The following is a 14,979-nucleotide window of genomic DNA, read 5'->3' as shown; positions in this document are numbered from 1 at the left end:
GAAAAATGATAATCCCTTTGGTCTGGTGTGCCCTTTAATTTCGGAGAGTTGTGAATTCTCAGACGAGCACTAGGTCTGACCAACCTGCCGTTAATGACTCCAGAAGAGGAAGCTGCAGTGTGTGAAGTTGGCACCGATTCACTGAAAGCAACATTTATAGCCGTTTCTGCGCGCAGCATGTAAGCCAAAGGCGGGAAGACAAAATCAACATCTCGCCTTAACTATCGCCTTAACTATCTTTTTTGGTGGGCGGGTCAGGGGGAGCAAGGAGATGTTACTGTCTGAAGCAACTTCATAATAAGCCAGTTGTGTTTTCTATAATGTATTTATATAAGGTTTATAAATGTAAATGTTGAACACGCTCTGCCACAGCGTGGTCAGAGTGGGACCTGTGTAGGGCATCTGGAATGTTCTGTGACCTTCGGCGGTTACTGCCTTGGCCAGCTGCGCAAAGCTTGTGGGTTTTTAACTGGGGTGTCCTTGCTAGCATTGGCACGGGACGTCGTCCCATTGCCACTCACTGCAGGCGCCTACAGCATCCAGCTAACGTCTCTCTAATTGGCCCATGAAGCCTCTTATATTCTACTGGCTTCTCCTCTGCTCAGGTCATCCACTCACATACATATCAGAAGAGCCTGAATCCTTTTATTCGTACAAAAAAATTACAAGGAACTTGTTTTGGGGCAGGTGGTGGCATGAAATACACAACTAAACATAGAATCAAGACAAAAGCAGAAAACTACAAATACAATGAGAATAAAGAGATAGAAATTAAGGTGAACAAATGAATAAATGTACAAGTGGACTCCTATAAATAAAGGATAACAAGCCTGCACCGAACCTGGTAAAATATGGCAAGTATGGGACTTAAGTACTGATTTAATGGAGTTTTTTGATTAGGGGAGAGTTACTTTTTGGTAACGCCATATCTGTGCCGTCTTAATCTTTGACCATGCTGCGCCAGGCTACGGAAAAAAAAAACCTTTTTCCGAAGCCCCCACTTTAAATTGGCCGTAGCGTGTCACTGTCTGTAAGAATGGGGACTATCCACGGTGTTCCTCGTAGCCGCTGAGAAAAGGATGAAGAGAATCACATGCACATGCTGTAACTCAAACAAAGTTTCCACACAGCAGACGGAAAGACACGGAAAGTCGTAACATGCCGGGTGTCAGAGGGCCGTGGGAGCTGATGTTCTGCAGACACCCCCCTATGAGCTGCGAGGCAGGGTTTCTCTGCCAGCACTGATGGGCACGTGTGTTGGCCCATCTCCGGGATACGGACTCACTCCGGTGATGTCATTGTAATCAAGCTGTGAATATTTCAGTCTGGCTCTGTTCTTCACTGAAGTGATGTTTATGCATGCTGGAGGGAAACTGTGTATGACATCATGAGTCTTCTGGAAATTTCATTTTTTTTCAGGGTTACATTGGTAGAACACATTAAAGGTCGCACCATACAGCAATGTTTCTCATGGTGAAAATTCATGGTGAAAGTTGTCGCCCAGAAGGGTTGTCTACAAGTTTTTAAAATTTTTTTTTTTTTGGAGGGCTCATTCCGTGACCCACCAGAAATGGTCTCATACCCCACCAGTTCAGAAACTCTGCTTTGCAGTTTGGGTGACTATCTCCACGGTGTTTTTCTGCTGGCATCCAAGCCCTTTTCCTGCTTTCCAGTCCAGCAGAGCTCACTTGGCAGGGACATTTCAGGCTTGCAAGAAAATAGTTTTTAATCCCACTTGATTCAATTTTCTGATGTATACCAGATAATATCATATACTTTTGTTTACAAACCAGTGTTCCTGAGTATGGACTTTTTGTCTTTTTCCTTTGCAGGGTCCTCCAGGACCACATGGGAATCCAGGACCTCCAGGTCCACCTGGGCTAAAGGTACACACCGATTGGCATGTTCACCGATTGGCATGTTCACCGATGCAGCGCGTTCACCGATTGCCGCGTTCAACGATTGGCATGTTCACCGGTGCGGCATGTTCACCGGTGCGGCGCGTTCACCAATTGGCATGTTCACCGATGCGGCAGGATCACCGATTGCCGCATTCAATGATTGGCATGTTCACCGATGCGGCATGTTCACCGATGCGGCATGTTCACCGATGCGGCATGTTCACCAATGCACTGTGTTCACAGATGCACACAGATGTTTTGGGTGTAAATGCAGAATAGTACATGTTAAGCTAAGCTTGGCTTCCATGACTGAATATTTACATACCAGGACCAAAAAATAAATAGCAGTTTTTCCAGAATTCCTCTCTGTAGCACTGTGAATAGTGAGACAGCTGAGATTTTTCTGAAAATATGTTCCTAGAGTGCTCAGAGGGAAAAGCGAAGATAGAGGAGAAAAGAGAGGAATGCCCCCAACCTCTTAGATAATCAACACTAGTGAGTGTTGCACTTTATGAGGTTCTCAGAGGACTTCACTGATTGCTGTAGTGGCCAAATAACAGATACAGTTGGCAAACTTAAATGATCAGGGTCAGATATTCCAAAGTATCTTCCACGATTCCTTACAGCCAGGCTTGTATTGCTAAAACAGATGTTTGTTTGTAATCTCCTATGCAATGACTTTGTGCTCATGAAGGATTACGTAAGAGATAACATATCCGAATTATTAATAAAGTAGAGGGTATTTTGGAAATGCTGCAATTTTTAAGTATATTGCTGTCAGATTGTGTACCAAAAGTGTTAGTTTTCATTGCAAAGGAAGAAAGCAGGATGTAGTGATGTATTCAATGAAAACTCTTTGTAGACCACATCATAGATGTACTGTAGGCCGAATGAAACTAGGGAGCATCATGTCTTGTGACAGAGAAGCTGAAGTTTCTTTTTCCACTTTCCAGTAGTAATGTTAGGTTCTCTCTTTCTTTATAAGACGTCGTACAGCTCCTTCTCCAAAACTGCTTTCACTTGTACCTGGTTTCTCATCGGAAGCTCAGCCTGTCTGCACTTATGCCCAGTTGATTCTTTGACAGCCGCGTGTTTGTGACGTTCTGTTTGTGTCACTCGTACGTAGCATTGCAGAAAAGCATCTGCTAAATAAAGCGAATGTCATGTACATGCAGGGAAAGACGTCATCTGCCAGTTTGGTGGCAGGTACTTAGCCCCACTGCTTCTGTCTCTGTGTTGTCTTTGAAAAAGCAAACATCACACAGGACTGATGAAAAGGTTGTCAGCACGCTCTTTTGGTTCCTCTTATTAAATCGTCCTTTTATGTTGGAGCCGGTTGTACCCGCCTCTGTGACACTTGCCCTACATCCCACAGGGAGTAAGGGAGGTAGCTGGCGGTGGGCTAGAGTATGCCCTTCATGAAGAAACCCTATTATCCCACCCCACCCCCACCGGATACTTCTGGTTGGAGAGAAGTACTCTAAGTACTCTATTTGAAGAAGAACTTGAAAGTGAAAGAAAAGAGTTCTCTACTCTAAGAAGAGCATTCTACGCTAGGATGAAGTTGAAACTCAATGAAAAGTGTACTATACTCTAAGAAAAGTATTCTACGCTAGCATGAAGTTGAAAGTCAATGAAAAGTGTACTATACTCTAAGAAGAGTATTCTATGCTAGGAAGAAGTTGAAAGCACTGAAAAAAAACTGGAGCCACGTCATCTCGTCTCTCTATGTACCTGTACAGTATATAGCAGAGATGACAAAAGTCAAGTTTACTTTGACTTTGACTTGAAAGTCAATGAAAAGTGAACTATACTCTAAGAAGAGTATTCTATGCTAGGATGAAGTTGAAAGTCAATGAAAAGTGAACTATACTCTAAGAAGAGTATTCTGTGCTAGGAAGAAGTTGAATGTGAATGAAAAGAGTACTCTAAGAAGAATTTGCTGAATGAATGAAGAGGCAAGACTGTCATTAAAGGTATGAATGGTAGTACAGTGCGATGTGCATGTGCTGATTCTTATTAGACGTAGTTTTCTGTTCTTTCTTCTTGGGATTTACAGTACTTGGAATGAAACAGCCGGAGTCGAATTTATATTTGTACCTCGAAGTTTACACATGAAGGTTATGAACCCACCACACCCCATATAAACCTGCAGGAAATATCTGCCTCTGTTTCGGTTCCTACAAGGTACCGCAGTGTCTTTCCATGCACCGAATTGATGGCTAGGCGCAGTTCCAGTGATGTTGGGTTTAGCCCAGATAGGAAAGGATCCTTTTCATGTAATGCTTTGTGCAGACGGACGGCGGAAGACTGCGAAATTGGAAAAACACCTGCCTGCGAGCAGAGGCCGCTTTCCGTCCAGAAACGTGTAATGAATCAGTCGGCAGAATGGAGCCAGTAATAAAACTCTGAGTGGAAAATAGAAGAGGACGTATGGGTCAGATCTGTACTCGCATTGTAAACAGCAGAATGTCAAAGCCACCTTCTGTCACCTAGGCCCTAAAATGGCACTGTGATGTCATCCCATTCATTGGACTGTAGAAGACATTCATTGGCGATTTATTAGTAGTCAGTGGAACATATGAGGCAGAAATGCTTCCATGCCTGTCGGAGGCCAGAAACCATGTATTCATTACTTTACAATGACGGCTCGTGTACGTTAGGTGGTATCCTCACCGGCGCCTTTGAGAGGACTGTAGCAGACGTACCCGAGTGTTTAGAGAAACACCACAAATGGATAAAAACGACTCCAGCTGCAGCCAGTGAAGCTGGCCTTCAGCACCGTGCCGCCTTTGCTGGGTCACTGCAAAGCTTCATCGAGGCCCTCATTCAACATAACGTTGCAGCCAGCAACATAATCTCTCCACGCCAGATTAAAGCAGACTCTGTAAAGCTCCACATTTTGTAAGCCCATTTATGAAATGAGGGACCCTGATTAAGTTGCAGATTGGCCTTCCCTGTGTGCCGAGATCTCCCAGTGGGGCCATGCCGGCTTCTCACAGCTCATGTGCGAGATCGGCGGATAGGACGTCCCAGTGAACAGGCCACTTGTGTTTCCCCCGCAGCCGTACAGCCGCTTGCCCGAGGTGCGTTTTTGTGAGCTCCGTGAAAATGCCAGCTGGAAAAACAATATCAGGTCTCCCCACCCTGAAAGAGCAGAGGTGCCGCTCTCAGGTCCCTCCACGAACGATGAGGTTTTCTTCAGCACTTCACACCATTTCTGCGCTCCAGTAATCATGAAAATCTGATTAGTTAAAGTATCAGATTAGTATTTAAGGGGCCCTTTTCCATACTGAGGGAAAGACGTATACAGTATTGGGAGAAAACATTGTGCTGGTAACTCATTTGCTGGTTGGAAAGGTTTACATCAATTAGAAAACAAAGTCTACATCTCCCAAAACATGAAGTATTTCTAGGGTTTTAAATTTCATGCTGTACAGTTTATCTACCTGTAATAGGCCTTATATGCAGTAACTCTTCTTAACTAGACAGGATCCAGATCTAAACACTATATAGGCTGCTTAAGTAGAGGCTGAATGCTATTTACAGTAACATCTATCCATTGACAGACTGTAGAGACAGAATTAATATTCAGATTTGACAGGAGAAGGAAAAAGATGTACAGTATAAATTACTTTGGGCAGGGCCATAAGGAAAAGATTCTAGCAGAAGGGGGGCGTATCTTATAGCAGGCCACCTTGCCACAGAATGCCCCCCCTGTCTAACTCTGGCTGGGAAAATGCTACATGCACCAAACTTGCAGCAGATACTCATATTTACCACTTATTTGTGCTGTAGAAATTACTTTGGGCTGGGCCATAAGGAAAAGATTCTAGCTGGGGGGGCATCTTAGAGCAGGCCACCTTGCCACAGAATGCCCCCCCCTATCTAACTCTGGCTGGGAAAATGCTACATGCACCAAACTTGCAGCAGATACTCATATTTACCCCTTATTTGTGCTGTAGAAATTACTTTGGGCTGGGCCATAAGGAAAAGATTCTAGTTGGGGGGGCAGGGGGGGGGGGCATCTGAGAGCAGGCAACCCTGTCACAGAATGCCCCTCTTGTCTAACTCTGGCTGGGAAAATGCTACATGCACCAAACTTGCACCAGTTACTCATATTTACCCCTTATTTATGCTGTATAAATTACTTTGGGCAGGGCCATAAGGAAAAGATTCTAGCTGGGGGGGCATTTTAGAGCAGGCCACCTTGCCACAGAATGCCCCCTCTGTCTAACCAAACTTGCACCAGATACTCATATTTTACCCTTATTTGTGCTGTACTGTACTATCGAATACTTTCATTTTAGTAAATGTTAGTAATGTTTATTTTCTGTGGTATTTAATATAAGCTTCAAATCCACATATTTAGAAATAAATAGTAATTACTACTCTAAAGGGCTTACAATTCCAAACCAAATACTGTCTTTTTTTCTGTGAAAGCAGTTTTTGCTAATCATTTAACAGACCGAAGAACAATTGTACTGAACCGGAGAATTACATCACTAAATTCCTTCCAGATTTATTCCAGCAATTAATTTATAACATGTTCATTTCTTTTTCCTATTTTTTTATATGCACGGCTCTTCGTCTGTGAGATTATGTGTTAAGAATTTGTCACAGGCCAGGTTTTTACAACAGTTTACCCAATTGTTTGATGTTGTGTCCTACGTTGTAATTTTATGTTTTCATCCCGGAGTTCCACTCCACAGGAGTGCTTGCGAAAAAAAAGCGTCACTCAGTTTAATTTGCCACAGATTGCTTTGATGTGTAACACACATCATTATTTTACATTCCTGGCAGGAAATACATTTGCCTGACATGCTTTTATCCACTACAAAGCCCTACAGAGACTCATCATGGGTGTAATTTTTCATATACATGACTTATGAGAGAGAGCACACCACTGTCCTTAACATAAGTCCCAGGGGTCTAACCCCCCTCACTGGGTGAACACTAAGGACGGATGAGAAGCTCATCATGCATATTATGAACTCAGATATATGTGAATTCTAAATTATGTTTCATAAACAATATAACAGTAGGACAGTATGATTCCCCTAAATAAGACAGAAGAACTTTCTTTATTTTGATACTATAAATTCATAACAGATTTTGTAATGATGGGACAATGAGGCCCTTGGGTTCAAACTGTAACGATGTTCATTTTCTATTGCTAGAAGGAGGGAGGAGTCTACTAAACTACCACTTAAATAAGCCCAAATAACAAGTGTAATAAAGTCACTTATTATCTGAAACACTGCTCTGTTTCAGGGGAAAAAAGGAGACCCAGGACTCTCACCTGGAACTGCACCCAGTGGAGAGAAAGTGAGTACTGTTATCTTTTTGCTTCCAGAACATTCTGTGGAGTGTTGGTTCGCATGTCTGTTGCAGTGCTTTCATGCATGTGTCCAGTTTCCAAATGCACACCCAGTACCTGCGTGGTACCACTCAGATGATACAACACGAATCCGGATATTCCCATAAAGATATGGGAAAACTTAACAATTTCATACACTTCGGTTCAACCTTGATTGAATATGATCTGATCCTCCTATGATTAGATGCAATTGAGACCAGTTTAACAGTAATCGAAATGTCCCACTTTTGAAATAAAAACATATTCCGAATGACACTGAATTTATTATGCACCACAAAACCAACTGAGACTCTTTGGAACTGAACCTGATCATACTTTGGAACATCTTTTGGATGTTTTCCTTCTAATGTTGAGCCAGATCAAAGGTATTGAACAAACACAGCCATGTCACAGTCACTTGATTTCCAATTCAGGTCTTTGTTGCAATGTGGAAGGAAAGCTGTGGAGCACGGGAGGGGATATACAAACTAATTAAACTGAAGTAAACAGAACCTTGATGTGCAGCTCATTCTGCACAGGGAACTAGGTATTCTCAGGAAGAACTATTCTCCTTTCACCAGCCAATCAGGTACTTCCCCCCCATCCACCAACCAATTAAAGTATCCTCTATTGGTCAGTGACAGTCTAATAAAAAAAGGGTTTATTGCAGCTTGACCACCAAACCAAATCTCATATCTTCATCCCTCTACCTTGCCGAGAAGATGCCCGCAACCCTGCATTTAAGCCATTGTCTCACTAGGTTACAAGAACTGAGTTTTTGAATGGAAATGTATGTCTGTGGGCACAGACACTGGTTGTTGACATATTCCGTCATCTTGTCAGCATTTGTCAGCAGAAAACTCAGGTCACCATCTGTGACAAAAAGGAAACGATGTTTGGGAAGGTCTAATAAACAGATAATTCACGTGCATCCTGAACCTAACAGCTGGGAAATTTTACTGTAGCACACAATGGTAGTGTCACAACAGTTAATAAATAAATATAAATATTCCATAATTATAAAGTATCCTATGATTTACATAAATGGGGGATAGTGCAGGCAATCCATCCTTCTTTGACATTGTTTTTGTTATAGACATATTTTATTCACTTTGAATGCGTATAGATTTACAGACACATGCACACCTTGGGTCCACACTGTAGCTGCCTGCTTAACTTCAGACCACTGAGTTTCTTTGCATGTGTAACCATTCTCTTCAACGCATTTTGCAATTCAACTGAAAACATTTTGCAGTTTGTTTGTTTGTTTTTATATAATTGCATTTTATCCGTCATTCTACCAGAAAACTGGTAAATAAACACTCACAGATAATGAGAATAAACTGAGCGGGATCAGAGTGGAACGTGACCAAAATTGTTCTATTTTAAGCTCGATGAGTCTCTTACTTGGATTGTGTCAAGGTGACTTTAATAAGTGTTTGTTGTTTCAGGGCGACTTGGGCATGATGGGCCCGCTTGGATTACCTGGCCAATCAGGTCGAAAGGTAGGAATTTGTTTTTCATCACTGTGTATGCATGTCCAATCAGAATGATGCTCACAGCAAAAGGTCTGAGAATAAGAGCAGTTGCTTGGCATTCATGTGTAGTTTGGTTATATCAGGAGCATTCAGACGGAAATAGAAGCTTTTCCCAAATCAGTATTTATTGAAGACTCCCACTGGATAAAAAAATATATTTGAGAATTAAGCTTATGGAAAGCTTTGTGTTTAAAGGCAGCATTTAGCATGATTAAGGTTCGTCCTGTATGGCACCGTGACGAGAGAATTAACTGCTTTTATACAGGGATGCAAAAAACGGTAGAAGTGTAGCTTGTGGAAAGTGACAGGGCTGCAGCAGGATGAATTAGTCACGTTTTCTCGGTTCATGACACTCCTCATATCCTCGCTACAAATAGTTAAACAAACTGTGAACGACGCTGGGCTTTCCCTGGCTGATCCGCCTCTTACACTTCAGTTTGCTTTCCTGGGGCGGAATCCTACTTCCCCCGACAGGGATAAAGTGTGTTTAGTTGTGTCAGCACCGACAGGGGCGGCCAAAAATTGGGAGGGACTGTGCTGCTTTTCATTTAGTATGGTGAGACCTGGTTTGGTCTCGGTTCTGTAACCTGAGCTGCAGTGTCCCAGATCTTTGGGGGGAGGGGGGTTTCCTGTCACTCTCTGAGTAGCAGGAACCTGTCATGACTCCTCAAAAACGCTTCAGTCTGGGGGAATCATCAGTGTCAATCAGAGTCCTGAAAAATAACACTAAGAGTTAAAAGTGCTGCCAAAATCTGGTTTTCTGTTACATAAGTGACTGGTATAACGCAACATATTTTTTTCCCTCATGAAAACTTTGGCCCAAACTGTGCTATAGTGTGCCCAGACATAATGTATGTACCGTATGTGTTCAAATTTTAAAAGTAAAGTTAATCTATGTTAATTTCTATTGTGCAAACCTCCCAGTAAAACAGAAGTTACCTGGCAACACTACATGTTTTTTTTCAGTGTCTTGAGTGCAGAACAAAATAACTGATGGAAAATAATGGGAAAACCATTTCTGGGAAAAATGATTCCTGGCAGTGGACGATGATGTTATTCCATATGTGATTTTTGTACAAGCGAGAAAATGAATGTAAGTGTGAAATCCACAGCAATGGAAATCTGAATGCAATGCTGCCGGTAATCATCTGAGGTTGGTCCTGCTTGATATTTTGCGCTTAGCTGTGCGTAGAAACATTTCCTGGTCTGTGTCACTGTGGAGAACCAAACCACAGAAGCAAGTGGCCCCACTACAAATTTTCTGCATGTAAGGGGCTCCGCTGTACTCGGGATAGCAGTGTTCTCTCGACCTCGTTCTAGTGCCGTTACTCTCTTTTACTGTCTTATGTTTCAGTGTGTTCAGCATGGATGTCTGGTGTTCTAACGATTTGTTCTACCATGTGGAGTTCCACTGAAGTCTGTTTTGACAGATATATCTATCAATCGGTGCTACCCTATAGAAAAATGCTCAGGTCATTTTTAAGTGCTGAAACTGAAAGCAGATTATAAAATAATAAATAACTAATAAAAAAAAGTAATGTAATAAAATTCGGCATTGTGACAGTCTGAAATACCTTATCAGATTGTATTACCAGTGTTAAAACTACAGGTAGCACATCTCAATAGACTGAAATGCTTTATCAGATTGTATTACCAGTGTTAAAACTACAGGTAGCACATCTCAATAGACTGAAATGCTTTATCAAATTGTATTACCAGTGTTAAAACTACAGGTAGCACATCTCAATAGACTGAAATGCTTTATCAGAGCTTCTTACCTTTATAAAATACATGGGCTGGCAATTTCAATAGACTAAATTACTTTATAACGATATGCTGTCATGAATATGTGAGCGATACTGACACATTTAGCCTACAGAACTCATGCAGGTAATTCAAGATACAAGATACAAAATACTATTAGTAAATGAGCGTGATACTGATAGTACAGTGTGCTAAATGTATTTAATGAAATATAAAAAGTGTACAAACGTTGAAAAACACACAAATAAGATTAATTACGCAAGCATGGCTGTAACTCCAGCGCAAGGCAGGATCGATTGATGGGCGGGTCTTCAGGCACGAGATAAGGGAGTGATTTCGTCACAGTACCCAACGGGTACCCAAGGAAGTTTCATAGGAGGGATTAAATATTACAACTGATATTTTCGGAAAACAAGCTGAGATGAACATTTCAGATTCTTTACTTCTGTCATCGTGCCAGAAATGTTCTACAGGTACCTGCAGCTTACTTGTGGAGGGTTTTTCTTTGTTGATGTCAGTGTAAGTGGCCAGAGTCTGTTTACGAGCTGACGTTCCGCAGTGTCTAACCTCACCGCCGTCGCACAGCTCGACGTAGAGAGAGACAAATGAGGATGCTCCACTTATCCCAGGCTGAAGAAGCTGGTCAGGACAAGCACAGGCATTTGGCTCTTTGGGGCACCACAACGATGCAGGAGCATCAGGTCCACAACCACAGCTGTTCTCTCATTGGCTGCTGGCTTGCTGTCACTGCCGCTGCCCATCGTCATTGGAGGAGACATGTGGCAGTATTGCCCTGCAGTGTGTTTACGACACTTTTGGCTCGTGATCGCATGTACGAAGCCTCACACCCCTGCCTTGGTGCGAACGGGAACCAACCTGAGCTTCACTTACAGGAATCCCACCTCCTGCCCCCAACAGTAAAGCCACACGTGATCATTTGACAAATCCCCCAAACCTCTTTTTCCCCCCACATAGGCAATAGGCTGCGGTGGCACTGGTCAGGATCAATGGCCCTGACCTGAAACATCCCACAAATGGGGCAAGCAAATGTGCACACAATGTGGTAAAACGAGGTCATCCTCTAGTCAGCGGCGAGGGGAAATGGGACCTTTAACCGGCGTGAGCTTTTATTGTGTTAGTGGCTCAGGAAATTCCCGCTGTTCCACTGTCAGAGGTGCCGCGGGGTGGGGTCTCTGGGGACCCTCCGGCCATGAGGCTATCACCAGCTGAATGCCTTAAAAGGAGATCAAGCAGAGGGTGCGCGTGCGGTAACTCCTCCTGGGACTCGGATCAGCTGTTTCCTTGTGTATCCTCCTGCTCGGCAGGTTTACAGCGCGTTTTAAAGCAGAACTTTCCATCCTTCATTGGTCACCCAACGCCTGTGTTTATCTTTGCTGTCAGGTACCATTACAACTGGCATCCTGAGATTGCAGGTGACAATAGTATATCAATATTAAACCTTTTTTTTTACATTTATTGCAAGCAACAAACGTTCCTGTGGGCTATTATTAGCTGATAGGTTATATTTATTTTCATAACGATGAGGCGTTTCATAATGATGACCTCTAAGATGGCTACAGCGCCGGAAATGTCCAGCTGGAATCAGCACTGCGGGCATGCCCTGCTTCACGAAAGAAGCTTTCAAAAGTGAAAAGTGAAAGCTTTCAAAAATCGAAATGGCGTGAAGCGGAGAAGCAATTACCCTTAATTTAATTTATATGGGAAATGTCCCCAGACCCCCAAAAACCCAGATCATACCAAATAACACACAAAACCTAAAATACCACAAACACAAAATAAAAGCAGGAATGACAGGATAAATGCACAGGATATATGAAGTAGAAATTATGCATCAGTGCAATTTCACTTAGAATCAATACAGTCATGCGTCGCTTTATTACAGAGATACTTTCTGAGAAATGCGTCGTTAGGCAATTTTGTTGTTGTGAGAATATGGCAGAGTACTTATACAAACCTAGACAGTATAGCTTACTACACACCTAGGCTATATTTTATAGCCCAAATAAGAATAAAAAGTACAGTATAGTAAATACTTAAACCGTAACATAATTGTCTATTATCAGTTATCATCTGGTGCTAAATAACAAGGGGAATACCTGCATCTAGTACTGAATACTAAGGGGAGTATTGGCACCTGGTAATGAATACCAAGGGAAGTACCGGCACCTGGTACTGAATGACAAGGGGAGTACCGGCACCTGGCACTGGATACCAAGAGGAGTACCGGCACCTGGTACTGAATTACATGGGGAGTACCGGCACCTGATACTGGACACGAAGGGGAGTACCGGCACCTGGCAATGAATGACAAGGGGAGTACCGGCTCCTGGGATGGAATAACAAGAGTACCGGCACCTGGTAATGAATGACAAGGGGAGTACCGGCACCTGGTACTGAATGACAAGGGCAGTACCGGCTCCTGGGATGGAATAACAAGAGTACCGGCACCTGGTACTGTATAACAAGGGGAGTACCGGCACCTGGTACTGTATAACAAGGGAGTACTGGCAGCTGGTACTAAATGACAAGGGGAGTACCGGCACCTGGTACTGTATAACAAGGGGAGTACCGGCACCTGGTACTGAATAAAAAGAGGAGTTCTGGCACCTGGTGCTGATTAATTGTGTTTTATTTATGACAGTTATTGTTAAGTTAGCTCCACTGAACAACCTTCCACTTAATAAGGTATTTTGTTGCATCAGTGATGCTGAGCAAATGCTTGGATTTCATGGACATCAGGACTATCGGGAAGCAAAGGAATCGGATTTGCAGTTTGCAGATTCCCTTGTATAAATCAGTCTGTTTATGAACCATTTCATCTGACATGGTGGTATGCTATTTTATGAACTTACAATCGAAATATGTCTCATTAAATGTTGGTAATAATAATGGATTCATTGATGCAGTCAGCAACAGTAAGAGAACATCAGAAACACTGTGTAGTCACACTGATGCTGAAGACCCTGATTTCCAAGGTTACTCGAGCAAACAATAGAGTATGAGTGCATGGCAGTGCATGGCAGTGCTCATTCAGCCTGAATGCCATTTTGGTCTGTTTCATGGAAGCTGTCCTTAACCTCTACAATCAGAGTTTAGATGCATGTTTTAAGTTAATCTGCGTTGTCTGACACAGGTTTTTAGAATAAGAGACTTCAGTATTTCAGTGTTCTGAGCTCTGTTTTGCAGCCTGTTATCACAGACGTCTGTCCACATCCGGATTACAGCCCATTCTTAATCCCCAATGTACTAACCTCCCAGTTCTGTCCTCCTCTTACAAAAAGATTCTAGCTCTTTCCACATCATAAAGACCTTGATATTAAATTATGTTGTTGTATATTTTATATCTTAATCAAAATGAGAGGATGGAGGAAGAGAACTTCTAAAATTCTTTTAGAAGGATTTTAGCTTCTCTTTGAAGATCCAGAATTATCTCAAAATCCAATGCATGACTATATTCAGTCAGTCTCTGGATCATTTGCAGTTAAGAGACACACTTAAGGCCCCAGTGATGGGATCACGCAGCCGATCGTGGGATTTGAGCCAGCGACCTTCTGATCGCAGGCACGGCATCCGAACCTGGATGTAGACATTTTCCATCAGCATCTCTCATAATGCATGTATTGAAAAAGACGGAACATTCCAATTTTGGAATCTAGAACCAAGAGCTCATTTTCCATAGAAAAGCTCAATAAAAAGCAACACCTCCTAAGAAAGCTGGATGAAGTTGTGACATTTTACAGCTTTGGACAAGCACAGCATGTTTGCGATTTTATAGTGTGTTACTCTGGATTTGGGATTTTGAATATGTGTATAATTGATGTAGTAGAGAGTCCCTGGGCTATATTTTCCCTTCGCCTGAACTGGACACAGTTAAGACGCATCATAGGGAATCATTAAAATGTTCCAGCGTGGTCCACTGCAGCATAATGTCTGACTGTAAATCGGTCCAGTGTGCAGTAACAAAGGACTATAAATGAGACCAGTGTAAGGACACAAATGTCCAGTGATGCATAATAGGGGTGGTAAAGCGTGGTGGTTAATATAGCAGATTATTTTGATTTAAGATCAAACCATTAACATCAGTAATAATTGATACTTCATTGATCCCCATGGGCAAACTCTCTTTACACCTCCCCCATCTTGCTCTTTGTAGGTGAGAGTGAGCTGGCTGTGAATGGCAGCCACTCATAGTGGCGCCCAGGGAGCTGGGGGGTCAAGGGTCTTGCTCAAGGACCTGCAGACGTGCCAAGGCCGGGCTCAAACCAACAACCTTCTGATCACAGGCACAGAGGCTCGGCCTACTGAGCCACGCCCTGGCCCTATGGTAGCATTGTAGTAGAATTGGTGTGTTGGTGTTTGTAAATGGTTACTGTATTTCCAGACAGGAGGAAACTGT

General features: G+C 42.7%; 1 protein-coding gene across 2 annotated transcripts in view; it reads left to right on the top strand.

Annotated features, from left to right (window-relative positions):
• The window catches only part of col27a1b (collagen, type XXVII, alpha 1b), a 100,994-nt gene that overhangs the window by 24,407 nt on the left and 61,608 nt on the right, over nucleotides 1-14,979 (top strand). For both annotated transcript variants that reach the window (XM_049020324.1, XM_049020325.1), the window contains exons 5-7: nucleotides 1,833-1,886; nucleotides 7,176-7,229; nucleotides 8,712-8,765. In XM_049020324.1, the coding sequence (XP_048876281.1) occupies nucleotides 1,833-1,886; nucleotides 7,176-7,229; nucleotides 8,712-8,765 (162 nt within the window). The remainder of the gene's footprint in view (nucleotides 1-1,832; nucleotides 1,887-7,175; nucleotides 7,230-8,711; nucleotides 8,766-14,979) is intronic.

Source organism: Brienomyrus brachyistius, chromosome 7 (assembly GCF_023856365.1).
Source record: "Brienomyrus brachyistius isolate T26 chromosome 7, BBRACH_0.4, whole genome shotgun sequence".
Lineage (NCBI taxonomy): Eukaryota > Metazoa > Chordata > Actinopteri > Osteoglossiformes > Mormyridae > Brienomyrus > Brienomyrus brachyistius.
Note: the sequence above shows the minus strand (reverse complement) of the source record. Positions and strands in the feature narration are given on the sequence as shown.